The sequence below is a fragment of the Microtus ochrogaster genome, chromosome 1, assembly GCF_000317375.1.
Source record: "Microtus ochrogaster isolate Prairie Vole_2 chromosome 1, MicOch1.0, whole genome shotgun sequence".
Classification (NCBI taxonomy): Eukaryota; Metazoa; Chordata; class Mammalia; order Rodentia; family Cricetidae; genus Microtus; species Microtus ochrogaster.
The window spans coordinates 57,792,033-57,806,357 of NC_022009.1; the positions used below are offsets into that span (position 1 = coordinate 57,792,033).

The 14,325-nt window shown below is 36.8% G+C and overlaps 1 protein-coding gene across 8 annotated transcripts in view; it reads left to right on the plus strand.

The window, feature by feature from the left end:
- The window catches only part of Ralgapa1 (Ral GTPase activating protein catalytic alpha subunit 1), a 233,890-nt gene that overhangs the window by 110,242 nt on the left and 109,323 nt on the right, over window positions 1–14,325 (plus strand). For all 8 annotated transcript variants that reach the window (XM_013347173.2, XM_013347178.2, XM_013347177.2 and 5 more), the window contains 5 exons: window positions 4,198–4,391; window positions 4,820–4,918; window positions 5,426–5,581; window positions 8,628–8,756; window positions 12,796–12,921. In XM_013347173.2, the coding sequence (XP_013202627.1) occupies window positions 4,198–4,391; window positions 4,820–4,918; window positions 5,426–5,581; window positions 8,628–8,756; window positions 12,796–12,921 (704 nt within the window). The remainder of the gene's footprint in view (window positions 1–4,197; window positions 4,392–4,819; window positions 4,919–5,425; window positions 5,582–8,627; window positions 8,757–12,795; window positions 12,922–14,325) is intronic.

Genomic DNA, 14,325 nt, shown 5'->3' on the forward strand with positions numbered 1-14,325 from the left:
GCCCTCTTCTGGCCTGCGATACACACAGATAGAACATTGCATATATAATAAATAAATAAATAAATAAATAAATATTTTTTAAAAAAATAAAATAAAGGGAACTGAAATCCTGCATAGTATAAAAAGCACCAGATAAATACTTGGCCACATATTTTGAAAATTAGTTAATGACATAGTTGACCAAATATTTATTTATAAGTCATAGTAAAAGCCCATTTTTTATTATTCATATATCACATTTATTCTTATTAAAGGAAGAAATGAAAGGTGCTTAATTTCTGGACTACTTTAAAGGGCTCATTCCATTATATATATGTTCCTGAAATTACATTAATTTGTTTTTCTATTTATTGTTGGTATTCTGTTTTTATTGAAAATAGATTCTTCTCTTATACAATACATACTGACCACAGTTTTCCCTCTCTCCTCTCCGCCTAGAACCCTCCCACTTCCCCTTTCCCAGATCCACTTCCCCTATGTTTCCTCTTCAGAAAAGAGACAGCCAAACAGGACAAAACAAGATATAATAAGACAAGGCAAAAGCACTCATATAGAGGCTGGAGAAGGCAATCCAATTGGAGGAAAAGAGTCCCGAGATCAGACAAAAGAGTCAGAGATACACCTGCTCCCACTCTTAGGAGTCTCACAAAAACACCAGGCCGACAGCCATAGTGTATGCACAGAGAGCTTTGTGCATATTGCATGCTGGCCCTGTGCTAACTGCTTCAGTCACCAGGAGCCTATGTGAACACCGTCTAGTTGATTTGCTGGGCCATGTTCTCCTGGTATACTCCATCCCCTCTGACTCCTACAATCCTTCCTTTCCCTGTTTTCCTGGGGTTTCCAGAAATCTGAGGGAAGGGATCTGATGTAAACCTCCAGTTTAGATTCTCTCTTTACAAAATGTCTGGCTGTGGGTCTCTCTGTACCCGCTGTCATCTACTGCTGGAGGAAGCCTCTCTAATGATGGCTGGACAACCATCTATGAGTACATATATCTCATATCTGTACTCATAGATGGTTACAATCTATGAGTACAGCACCAATCTATGAGTACAGCAGAATATTATTAGGAATTATTTCAATGATTTTATTATTTGTTTGTTTGTGTGCCAGTTGTTTGGTCTCTGGGCTATCCAGTCTCCTGTTCACGGCAATCCAAGCAATATAAGACACTGACTCCCTCTCATGGCATAGGCCTCAAGTTAAACCAGATGTTAGCTGAGTACTCCCACAAGTTTTGTATCACCACTGCCCGAGCACATCTGGCAGGCTAGGCAGATTGTAGGTGGAGGGTTTTGTGGCTGGGTTGGTATCTCTTTTTCTAGCCTGCACAGTACTTTCCTGCACTAAAGAGATTAGAATGTAGAGGTAAAGGCTCCAAGATGCAGGGCCAACTCAATCTCTCGACTTTTCACTGAGCTGTGTGGATGTTGCCCTCTGCAATGGTGTCTTGCTGTAAGTTTTCGGAGAATGATCTTCTATTCTAGCATCAGCCTAGGTTGGTTATTCAGGGATCTCCACAAGATCCCTTTGGCCAACAGCTCAACCAAATACAACCCAGTCCCACCACAGGAAGCCTTGCCTGGCTACAAGATGGCCAGTTCAGACACCATATCCTCCATTACTAGGAGTCCTCACTAGCTCTACCCTCATAAATTCCAGGAAGTTTCCACTGCACCAGATATCTACACTGCCTCCAATGCCCCCCAGTTTCAGTTGTCTCTCCCTGCACTGTCTCCCTCTACTCCCCGCATATACCTGATCCTTCCCTTTCCAGTTCCCACCTGCAAGATCTGTTTCTTCTTCCAAAAGAGGTCCATGCATCCCCTGTAGAGTAAAGGGCTCATTCCTTAGCATGCAGTTATATGTTTCTGCTTTGTGGATTATGGTGACCTTTAACATTTGTTTGTATATTGTTTTCCTACCATTTGGAAGAAAAATTTTAAATTACAAGAGAGTTAACACGACTAGTTAAAAAAATCCATAAATCATTCAAATAAATTTTACCAGGCTGTTACTATTTTGCTGGTTTATACCTGTTTTTCCATATAAAATTAAAATTTTTAATATTTTATACCTGTAAACTTAAGTAGATCTGTCCCAATAATATAGGCATACTTCCCTTATAGCCACAGTGTATTAGCTTCACTCACAATATCTAATATCAATTGCTGGTCTCTTAACTGTAGTACTTTCCTCAGTTATCTCGTCAATGGCATTTGTAGCTGCCCCATACAGCTTGATCCAGATTGTAACTAAATACTGTTTATTATTCCTTGCCCTCTTAGTTATTTAATATTTTGTAGTTTACTTTGTGAAAGTTAAGTCAGAGACAAATGAATTGGTTCATCTCAATATTCACACACACACACACACACACACACACACAAACACACACACACACACGTATAAAGAATCTGTAGAAGCCGGCGGTGGTGGCGCACGCCTTTAATCCCAGCACTCAGGTGGATCTCTGTGAGTTCAAGGCCAGCCTGGTCTACAAGAGCTAGTTCCAGGACAGGAACCAAAAGTTACGGAGAAACCCTGTCTCGAAAAATCAAAAAAAACAAAAGAATCTGTAGGACAGGAAGACATTACAACTCTATGTGTTAGAACTCAGTCTCTTTCTTTTGATATACTTACTGGCTTTATACTGAATGCCAATTTTTAATCTGAAGATTAACTATATAATACCTTTTAAATATTATTAGTTATTGTATAATTTACATACAAAGAGAAAATTTAAGCATTACAAATATAAGATAAATTTCTTGCAAAAATGGACCAACTATAAATTATCAATATATTTGGGATATTATCAAATATGAAAGATCCTATTTAAGTTGGGAGATGGTGACACATACCTTTAGTCCCAACATTCAGGAGGCAGAGGCAGGTAGATCTCTTAAGTTTGAGGCCAGCATAGTCTACAGAGTGAGTTCCATGACAGCCAAGGCTACACAGAAACAACCCCACCCCCGCCAAAAAAAAAAAACGGTTAAAATTTATTTTGTCCATAAAACGTTTAGTTTCTTAAGTGCATTAGCTGCAAGGACATTAACATTTTTGTTTATTTTTGTTTAGCTGTTTACTGCAGCATCTCATTGTGTAGCCTAAGCTAGCCTTGAACTCTTGAAACAAAAGTCCAGGCTGACCTTGAATTGGCAAAGATCCTTCTGCCTCAGTTTTGCTAAGAGCTTGGATTACAGGCTTTAGGCACCATTTATACTTTCTTATAATTTCCTATACAATTGTATGCATGTAATAATGGATTTTTTAAGCTGTAAAAAAAACTAGCAAAACTATCTATTTTATAAGTGAAGAAGTATAGCCTTAAGTAGTTAAAATAATTTGTTTAACGTGGTTAGTGGCAGAAATGAGACAAAGATCAAGATTGCCTGTAGTTATTACTTTTCACCTTTTTAGTATTAAAGATAAAAAATATAGTTATGCTGGACAGTGTGGCATGAGGCAGAGGCAGGCAGATCTCTTAGTTTAAGCCCAACTTGAACATGGTCTATAGAACTAGTTCCAGAACAGACAGGGCTACACAGAAAAACTTTGTCTCAGAAAACAACAACAAAAAGGCTTAATTACACTATTATTATGTTCAAATTTTAGTTCAAGTATCTTTTTTATGTTGTGATACTTCTTTCAGTGTTACTGTTTGCATACTCTAGCTTCAAAGAAATTGGCTTATGAAGACTTCCTACAGGAATTACTTTTAGCCTAAAATTTTCTTCTTGATTATATAGTCTAGTTATTATATAGAAGTGAGAGTGTGTGCTTATAAAATTGATATTTTATAATACTATCTCTATCACAGGCTGGCAAGATGGCCCAGTGAGTAAGAGCACTGTAGCACCAGCCCCAGCACCTGCCTTCAGTCCCCAGACCCACAGTGTAAGAGGAGAACCACCTCTACACATGCGTGCTCTCTCACACATATATCACGTATATATACGGATAATAATTTCTCCTTTTGATAGCTGTACAATAAGTGGTAGTTGCATATTTTTCTTCAGTAAATCCCAATAAAAACCCTATTACATAGGGAATTATGTATTGGAAAGATTTTGGCATCAGAAAAAGTTACTTATATTTACATTCTGTTCACATTTGTAGATATTTGAAATTATTCACTTAAGTTGTCTCTTTCGGGTACTAACACTATTGTGTTTTTTTTTTCTTTAGAAATCAGTGAATTTCCATCTGAATGCTGTAGCGTAATGGCAGGAGGTACTCTCACTGGGTGGCATGCTGATGTTGCTACTGTTATGTGGCGAAGAATGCTGGGCATTTTGGGAGATGTCAATGCTATTATGGATCCTGAAATACATGCTCAAGTTTTTGATTACCTCTGTGAACTTTGGCAGAATCTAGCCAAGGTGAGAAAAAAAAAACAAAGTCTATAAGAGGAAATGGAAAGAAAAATAAAGTATTAATAAATAGAAGAAGGCTGGTTGTGGTGATGCACACCTGTAATTCTGGCACTTGGAAGACTGAGACAGGGTAGAAGCCATGCTAGGCTACATAGCAGGCTCCGTACAAGCCCTGTCTATTCTGTCTGAAGAAACAACAAGCATCCCTCCACCTCTCCCCAACAAAAAAAGAAGAGGCGTTTGAGAACATAATTACAACCTTGATCTTGCTTTGAATTAAACAAATGCTCAACATGAAGTCACTTGGCCATAATTAGCCGTAATGAAATAGATTGTTATGGTAGAGACTGGATTTGACTTCTGTTTAAGGTAAAACAACTAAAAGAAGAAATAGTTTTAATACATGTTTGTTACTGTTTATTTGAAAATTATAGATCAGAGATAATCTTGGCATTTCAGCAGATAACCTGACTTCACCTTCTCCACCTGTTTTGATTCCTCCATTAAGAATTCTTACACCTTGGCTTTTTAAGGTAAGCTTGACGTATAAAACATTATTCTTTACTAAGTTAATTTTGAGCAACTGATAGAAATTTTAAACAGTTATTTGTTCTTCAAGAACACTTAGTTTGTAGCCAGTATCTTTAAGAAATTTTGCATAGAAAGGAGTTATGCATAACAGAATTACATTTTTATTTGCTTGTTTATTTATGTAATCAAGCAAAAGTAAGTGTAGAAAAGTATGCCAAAAATTTTTTAAAATGTACTTATTTTTATTCATTTTCCCCTGTGGGGATCTAACCCACAGCCTTGCATGTGCTAGACAAGTGCTGTATCCACAGCTCTAGAGGAGGCTGTCTTCATTGTATTTAGATAAAAATAAAGCACAAACTAGTTCCTAGTCCTGACTTCTCGCTGGGTAATAGAATTGGACCAACAAAGAAATATATGAAAACAGATATTGCTTATTATATTTGATTGTTTAAATATTTATAAACAATATTTGGTTTTTAGTATTAAAACTGATTTCTTCATTTTAGGCAACCATGTTGACTGATAAGTATAAACAAGGTAAATTACATGCATATAAACTTATTTGTAATACAATGAAGAGAAGACAAGATGTATCTCCAAACAGAGATTTTTTAACACATTTCTACAATATAATGCATTGTGGATTGCTTCATATTGATCAGGTAAATATGTGTACCTACTAAAACATTGTTTTATTAGCTGTGACAGTTAGTATTAGTTGTCAACTTGACAAAAATTAGAATCACATAGGAGATGGGCCTCTGAGCATGTCTGTGAGAGATTGCCCTGACTACATTAACTGAGATGGAAAGACCTGCCCATGTGAAGGGCACCATTTCCTGTGCAGAGTATCCTGGACTGTGTAAGATAGAGAAAGGAAGCTGGGGACGGCATGAATTCACTCATTGCTCTCTTCTATCTGTGCACGTAGTGTGCCCAGCTGCTTCAAGTTCTTGTTACTATGGCTTCTCTGCAGTGATGGACTGGAACCTAGAGGTCTGGGTTAAGCAAACCATTTCTCTCTTGAGTTGTTTTGTTCCAAGTATTTTATCACAACAACAGGAAAGGAAACTAAGATATTGGTTTTTAATTATGCCTAACTCTTGCTCTAGAAGATGTAGAGTTAAACATGTCTTTCATATGTAGCAATTTATTTATAATTCATTTCCACTTTATGACCTCTTTTATTCTTGAAAGGTGATTGAAAACAAGCTATTGCAGTACTTAATGCACTGATGTCAGTATTCAGTTTTTTATTATTGTATTATTTTTTAAAATGATCTTTTTTTATTTTACATACCAATCCCAATTCCCCATCTTTTCCCTATTCTCGTTCCTCCCACCTTCTCCCCACCCCAGCTCTCATCCACTCCTCAAAGAGGATAAGGCCTCCCCCATGGGAAATCAACAAAGTCTGTCACATCACACCACCCTTCCTCCTTATCTAGGCTAAGCAAGGCTCACTCCATAGGGAATGTGCTCCAAAAAGCCAGTTTATGCACTAGCGGTAATTCTAGGCCTCACAGACTGCCCAAGCCTTACAACTTTAGCTTTCACATACTAACCAATTTACTTTTTGAGGAGATTAAACCATCCTTTGGTTACGTTGGTTTTTCTTAATATTCCAATGTGTCTATTTTTAAGCATTTTATAATTAATTCTTAATCAACATTTGAGGTATATGAATTTGCTCACCTTTTCATACAGCAATCATAAGGTTTATTCTACTCTAAAATTTACCTCATATTTTCTTATTACTAAATTACATTGCCATAATGATAATTATATTGACGTGGGAGCTGTATCATTTATGATCATTGAATAATCATAGATAAGATTCTAGGACACATATTTGAGTGATCTTGATCTTAGTTGGAAAAGTAAAAAGTGTGGAAGAGTACTGTAATTTGTTTAAATGTCCATTGGAGAACACTAATATTCAAAGCTGACAGTTATATTTCTTTCTGAGCAAATGAGAAAACTTTCTTCATTAATTTAAAAATAATTGTAGTGTCCAAATCTTATAAACATATCTCAAATACTATTACATACTTACTACTATAAAAGTAGAGTTTTCCTTTAAGGTCAGTCATATTTAGTGGAAGCAAGACTGGTTGGAGAAGGGGATCAGTAGGAGGAGGTAGGGCAATGACAAGAACGGGTTCAGAATGAATATAACCAGAGTCTACTATGTACCTATATGAAAATATCATAATAAAACATATTATGAAGCCGGGCAGTGGTGGCGCACGCCTTTAATCCCAGCACTCGGGAGGCAGAGGCAGGCGGATCTCTGTGAGTTCGAGACCAGCCTGGTCTACAAGAGCTAGTTCCAGGACAGGCTCCAAAACCACAGAGAAACCCTGTCTCAAAAAACCAAAAAAAAAAAAAAAAAACATAGTATGTTGTTGCAGGGGGCTACTTGTTCATCCTGGCCACCCAACAGTTCAGCCCCGAAATAATCACACAGAAACCATATTATTTAAATCACTGCTTGGCCCATTAGCTCTAGCTTCTTATTGCCTAACTCTTACATATTAATTTAAGCCATCTACATTAATCTGTGCATCACCACAAGGTTGAGGCTTACCAGCAAAGTTTCAGCACCTACCTAAGTTCTGCACTATCAACAGGCCAAGGCAGTTTCTTTGACTAATGGTATTCACAGCATATAGAGGGGAACTCCACATCAATATATAATCAATATAGGCTAAACCTTTCCTGAAAAGTCACATTGAACAATACAACCAAATACACTGCATCTTTCCTGGCAAATCCAGAATCATAATGCCATATTAAGAATATTCACTTAAAAACACCTACCTTTAGGTTTCTGAAGCTATATATCTATTATTCAAGGGCTTCCACTGTTGTGTTAGGAGCGACGGGGTTGCGTCCCCAGCACCCCAGCCACCTGGCTAGCTTATGCCCTGAAATAATTACATGGAAACTGTATTCTTTTAATTACTGCTTGGCCCATTTCTACCTAGCCTCTTCTAGGCTAACTCTCGTTCCTGGACTAGCCCATTTCTAGTGTAGCCCACAAGGTGGCTTACCAGGGAGATTCTAGCCTACATCCATCCTGGGTCGGAGCGTGTGTCTCAGAGAGCAGAGCTCTCACCTCTGCCCGCAAGAGTGGAGCATCATGTCTCTCTGAGGCGTCTGCCCCCGAGAGGAGAGCTGTCGAGTCTCTGAGCTCACTTCCTCTTCCTCCCAGAGTTCTGTTCTGTTTACTCCTCCCACCTATGTTTTAACCTATCAGGACAAGCAGCTTCTTTATTTAATTAACCAATGACCTTCCTCCATCATTCCACTTTCTCCAGTTGCCACATAGCAGATCACATAGGTTCAGTGTAGATGTAGGGTGTGAATTTTGACACAGAAGCAACTAGGTGGCTGGAGAAACTGCTCTGTAATTTTAGGAAATGTGGGGCTAAAATTTGCTGTGAAGCAAAGAGCCCTCCTTGCTTTCTAATATGGAAAAGAAAGTTCTATCGTTGATGTCATTTAATCAGATATGTTTTAAGTTTACTTTCCTAACAAAATATATGAAACACGTATTAATTGGAAGAATTAAAGTTAGTCTTTCCAGGTAGTCAATCAGTATATTTTTTATTTCACACTTTATCTATTTTTAATGAAATTGATTAGCTGATACCCAATAATACATATGTGATATCTTTCTTTCCTTTTTTTCCTTCTTCTAAGGACATTGTCAATACAATCATCAAGCACTGCTCACCTCAGTTTTTTTCACTTGGTTTGCCTGGTGCCACAATGCTGATTATGGATTTTATTATAGCAGCCGGGAGAGTGGCTTCTTCAGCTTTTCTTAATGTAAGTCCTTATTTCTAGTTCTTTTAAGGTAATAAACTCTATTTATCAAGACTCAGTTCACAAAGCAACAAAAAAGTGTTATTGCTGATAAAATATAACAAATTTATGTCCAGGAAAGTTTAGCATTTATTTGGAATTGATTGCTTCTCCCACATTAAAAAGAAAGAAATTCTGATGTGTTAAGAAATCAATAAAATTAGTTGGTGGATTGCCCCCAAGAGCTATAAAAAATGGTTTACATCTGATAGAAAAAAAAATTTAAAATTGGGACATGTAGGGAATGAGGGACGGAAGTGAAGAAAGGGTTGCAAGTTACTGAAAAAGATAAGGAACCATGTAGAGTAATCATTACTGCATGTTTATTAAATCATCACGTTTTTTAATGAGGATTTTTATTTGACAATTAAAATTTTAATATAAAGAACAAACATTTATGGGATAACCCAGAAATGTGCCCTTGGAGTAACCTTTACATGTTAAGAAGCTGTGAGATAATTGCACAGAAACAAGGGTAGGTGGACTATTTCCTACGTAAGTAGCAGAAGTGAGCTATCTAGAAAGATAGTAGCTGAGGATGTAGTGCTAGCATGGGTTAGATTTTCTCTAAGGAAAATTGAGTCATCATTTAAGGAAACATGATCAAATGTGTATTTTAGAAAGATCACTTTCTAATGTCCTGTTAGAAAAAATATTAGGGTATATGGAAGAGAAAATACTGGCATACAATTTCAAAGAATGCATAACCATTTAATAGATTATTTCTGTTTTGCAAAAGCCCAATAGTGAATGAGAAAAGTGCTGTTTGTGGCCTGATGTAAGGTGTGTATTGGATACTGATGAGAGGTCAAGAGAATAATTGTTACATAAGTCAGGAGGTCAAGAGAGATGTTTCAGAAGTATTTTTAAAGCCCTGAACAGGAATACAATTGATCACCCAGAGGAAATGTGCAAATGAAAAGGAAAAAAAAACTGCATTTCTAGACAGTTTTATTTCCACTGTTCCTGGAAAACATTCACAGTGTCTTGTATCTTGGTATCTCCAGGGTCTAGCACAGAGCAGTGCTTAGTAGATACTGCTGAAAATATTAAGTACTTATCCAGTACCAGTATACGCTCAACATTGTGCTTAGACTTTGGTGGTTTATGAACTTTTTCTTCGTGTTTATATATGCAGAGGATGGTCTACAGAGGAACAGGAACTTGTCCTTTTTTATCACTGAAAGCATGCTCAGCACAACAACATGCACTATGGTCTGGGTGCTTATTAGCAATGCTAAAGTACTGAATCAGAACCTAGGTTGTGATGAGATTATAGATGATGAATGACATCATTGGGGGATGTATCTTAGTATGTTTTAAGTGCTATGGACCAGGTTATAGTGCTATACTGACTTAAAGAAATACTTTAAAACAAGTAAAGAGATAATTAAACTGTCTTGAGAATATTAAATATATTACTTTTGTAGTAGATTACATGGAAAATAAACCAAAGGTGAAACACAAGCTACAAGTCCATTGTAGTATTACTACAGTACCCAGATAATCAGCCTCTTAGACTGGCAAAAGTTGATGAACTCAAAGGAGATTGATATTCATATAACTGTCACTTCTTATTAAGTTACTGTGAAAACTTTTCTTTATCAATGAACCAGTTACTCCAGATTACTAAGCATATTTTCTGCAACTTCTCTCAAAGTTCTGTAGAAATAAACCCTGATGCTTTTTATGTGACTTTCCTCCTCTACATCTAGATATTGGTTATATAACAACATCCTTTGGATAATCCAAGCAACAGCCCCTTTCTCTGCTAATTCGCATGCTGCCTATTACTGAGGAAGGCTATGTAGAAACCAAATCATTATAAGAAAGCAGCTGAACACTCACATGTGCCCTGTAAGGTTAGAGGCAGTTTTCCTCTGGATGGTGTTAAAAATACTAATTTCAGGTCTTGGCTCTTTCAATTCTCATTTTAGATCCCATCCATATCATCTCTCATTGTTAATGATTCCTTCCTTCCTTAAGCAGATTACAAGTGATTGAATTTTTTCTTTCTTAACTATTACATAATCACTTGTTACTGTTGTAGCTTCATATTCAGACATTACAGTTACCTTACCCAGCTAATACCTTTAGCTAAATATCGAGTTTTTAAAAATTAGTTCTATTTGTACAGGATAGTTTTTATTTTATATTTGTTATTGATTTTTATTGAGCTCTACGTTTTTCTCTGCTCCCCTCTTTGCCTCTCCCCTTCAACTCTCTCCCATGGTCCCCATGCTCCCAGTTTATTCAGGAGATCTTGTCTTCTTCTACTTCCCATGTTGATTAGATCCATGTATGTCTCTCTTAGGGTCCTCATTGTTGTCTAGGTTCTCTGGGATTGTGATTTGTAGGCTGGTTTTCTTTACTTTATGTCTAAAAGTCACTTATGAGTGAGTACATATGATAATTGTCTTTCTGAGTCTCGGTTACCTCACTCAAAATTATGTTTTCTAGCTCCATCCATTTGCCTACAAATTTCAAGATGTCAATTTTTTCTGCTGTGAAGTACTCCATTGTGTAAATATACCACATTTTCCTTATCCATTCTTCAGTCAAGGGCATTTAGGTTGTTTCCAGGTTCTGGCTATGACAAACAATGCTGCTATGAACATAGTTGAGCACATGTCCTTGTGGCATGTTTGAGCATCCTTTGTATATATACCTAAACTCAAAAAAATCAGTAACCCTCCTTTACACAGATGATAAATGGGCCGAGAAAGAAAGACATCACCCTTCACAATAGCCACAAATAGCATAAAATATCTTGGTGTATAGGATAGTTTTAAAGCAGGGTGGTAGATGTCGATTTACCCTGCCCTTTCAAACCTGTAAGTCTAGATTGTCTTTCAATCTGGACATGAAGTGTTTTGTCTTTTGTTTTGTTGTTTTGTTTGAGACAGTGTCTTTCTGGTCGTACAGGCAGGCTTTCAGCTTTCAATCGTTCTGCCCCAGCCTCTTTAGGGTGGGGATTTTGATATACTCTAACAGGTCCTGTAAAAATGAGCTGTTCTGTTCTGTTGAAAGTCATATAAGCTTAAGTCATACTAAGATGAAAATCTTTTAGACACTGAGTCTTGATTTATGTGAATGGAAATACTGTGTTGCTCATATACTGGTGTTTCACATTTTTATTAAGTATTCTTAAACCTAAAAACCAATTAGTCTGTAAATTAATGCTTTGGTCCCTGTTTGGTGGACATGCAAGAGGGCAGAAGAGGAAATGTTCAATATTGATACTTAAGAGATGACTTAATAAAATGAAAGATAACATGAAATACTTCTTATGATTTATGTTGACGTGAATTATAATGTTAGTAAATATTAAGGATAGTGGTTTTGTTCATATACATAAAAAGATAAAAAAAACATCTATCCTGGTACCTATTTCTTAAAGACAAAATTAACATTTTAATCTCTTCTTATGCACTCTAAAGTAGTGACATCAAGTCATTAACTTATTTGAACAATAGATAGTGAAATATGAGCTACATTTAAAGTAATTTAGTCAGGCATGGTTGCACATGCCAATAAGCCCTGCACTTAGGATGCCGAAATAGGAGAATCGCAATTTCAAGACCAGCCTGTGCTACAAAGTGAGTTTAGGGCCAGCCTTGACTATGTAGCAAAACCCTGACTCTAAATAAATAAGGAAATAAAATATTTATTTTTTTCTTTAATCATGTTAAATGTATTCTGGTTACCATCTTGTGTTCCTATTTAACGGTCATTAGCTGCAGATAGTTTCTGTTTATTGGTTGCTTTTAAAAAAACATTTTGCTATTTGTCCATTGTATTTACTGAGAATAATTATACTCTCTTTAGAAGTTCTAAATGGAAACTTAAATCTTTTATTACATTCCCCTTCGAATCATTGAATGCTCTCACTGCCCTGTATAATGTAATTCTAGAACAAAATATTTAATGGTAGAACAAAATATTTACTGGTAGTTTAAGAACACAGCTAGCATTTTATAGAGTGTTTACATCTGATACACAGGCACCAAGAGTGGAAGCACAAGTTCTTCTGGGATCCTTAGTTTGCTTTCCCAACTTATACTGTGAACTGCCTGCTCTCCATCCCAACATCCCTGAGATTGCTGTGTCTCAATTTACAGACGTTAAGGTAAGAAATCAGATGCTAGTATTTAGCATATATGATGAAATCTGCCATCTCCCTTTTCTTTTTGAAATCTAGTTACTAAAGAATGTTAATATTCCAGTCATAAATCTCGAATGTCTGCTAGGAACAAAGCCTTTTTAAGGTTTAAACCTGAAAACTTTGAAACCTGTTCTCATTATCGAGTCTACTCACGTGTCTGTCCCTTAGGAGTCATTAATTCACTCACTGAATATGTGACCCAAGACTAATACAAGACTTCTCAGATTGAGATGTCACACTAAAGCTAAATGTTTTAATTTCCACTTTCTATTCTTGATAGAACTTTATTGCTTTGTATGAAATATGGAATATCTCCTGTACTTTAAGCATTAAAGGGGCTTGCACATTCATCAGGAACAGGCATGACAAATGACACGTGATTGTACACTTCTCAAAGTTTTCAGGTTAGAAAACTAGTGAAGAGTAATTCTAAGCCTCTGTTTAAAGAGGAAATATGATTTGATTGTATGTTTGGTCCTATGACTCAATGCCTCTTAGACCAAGGTAGAGGAGGCTGGCGTGAAAATTCTCCTGTTAAGGTTCTGGGCTCAGCAATGTGAGCCCTAGTGAACAATTCTGTGACTAGTTCATTGTCTCTGACTACAGGCCTGTGTACTCTCAATGCCCAAGGGCTTAGCACTCCTGTTGATAAAATGTGCTGTGACAGTAACTGACTTGGTCTTTAGCCTCAGAAGAGCTGAGGAGAAGACACTGTGGCTCCTGGGGGATCATGCTGATGCTTTATTTTTCCAGGTTGCTTTTACTGAAAGTTTTGGGTTGGATTTCTTCTTAAGCATTTAAAAATGTTTTTAGTTAGTATATAGAGTATGGGTTTCATTTGTAGGGATAAGTCCCGCCCCTTAGGGGTCATGTTCGCCTTGGGCTAATGTTTACGTATAAATCTGGTGAGCGTGCTCGCAGCTTGCTTCTGCTTTCCTGGTCTCCTTGGGAACCATTAAAGCTGTATATATTTTTACAATCTGTCTGCATTCGTTTATGCCGTTACATTCATTATAGCATATTTTGAGCTGTTTTGAGACAAGGTCTCACCAAATATCCTAGACTGGCCTAGAATCCACTCTGCAACCCAGAGTGTTTTTGAACTGGTAGAGATTCTCATGCCCTCGCCTCCCAAGTACAGGTATCACAGGCTTATAGCACCAGGAATATTGTTGGAAGATCACTTTTTAATTTGTTTTGTAATTTTAGACAAAGATTTCCCTGTGTAGCCTAGACTAGCTTGGACCTTGTGATCCTTCTCCCTTTGCCTCTGGCTTGTGAGAGCACAAGCATGACACAACGCCTGCATGTTCTGTGGTCTTTCTGTCATACTGATTTGTTTCCTTAGATAGATAAGTATAAATGGGA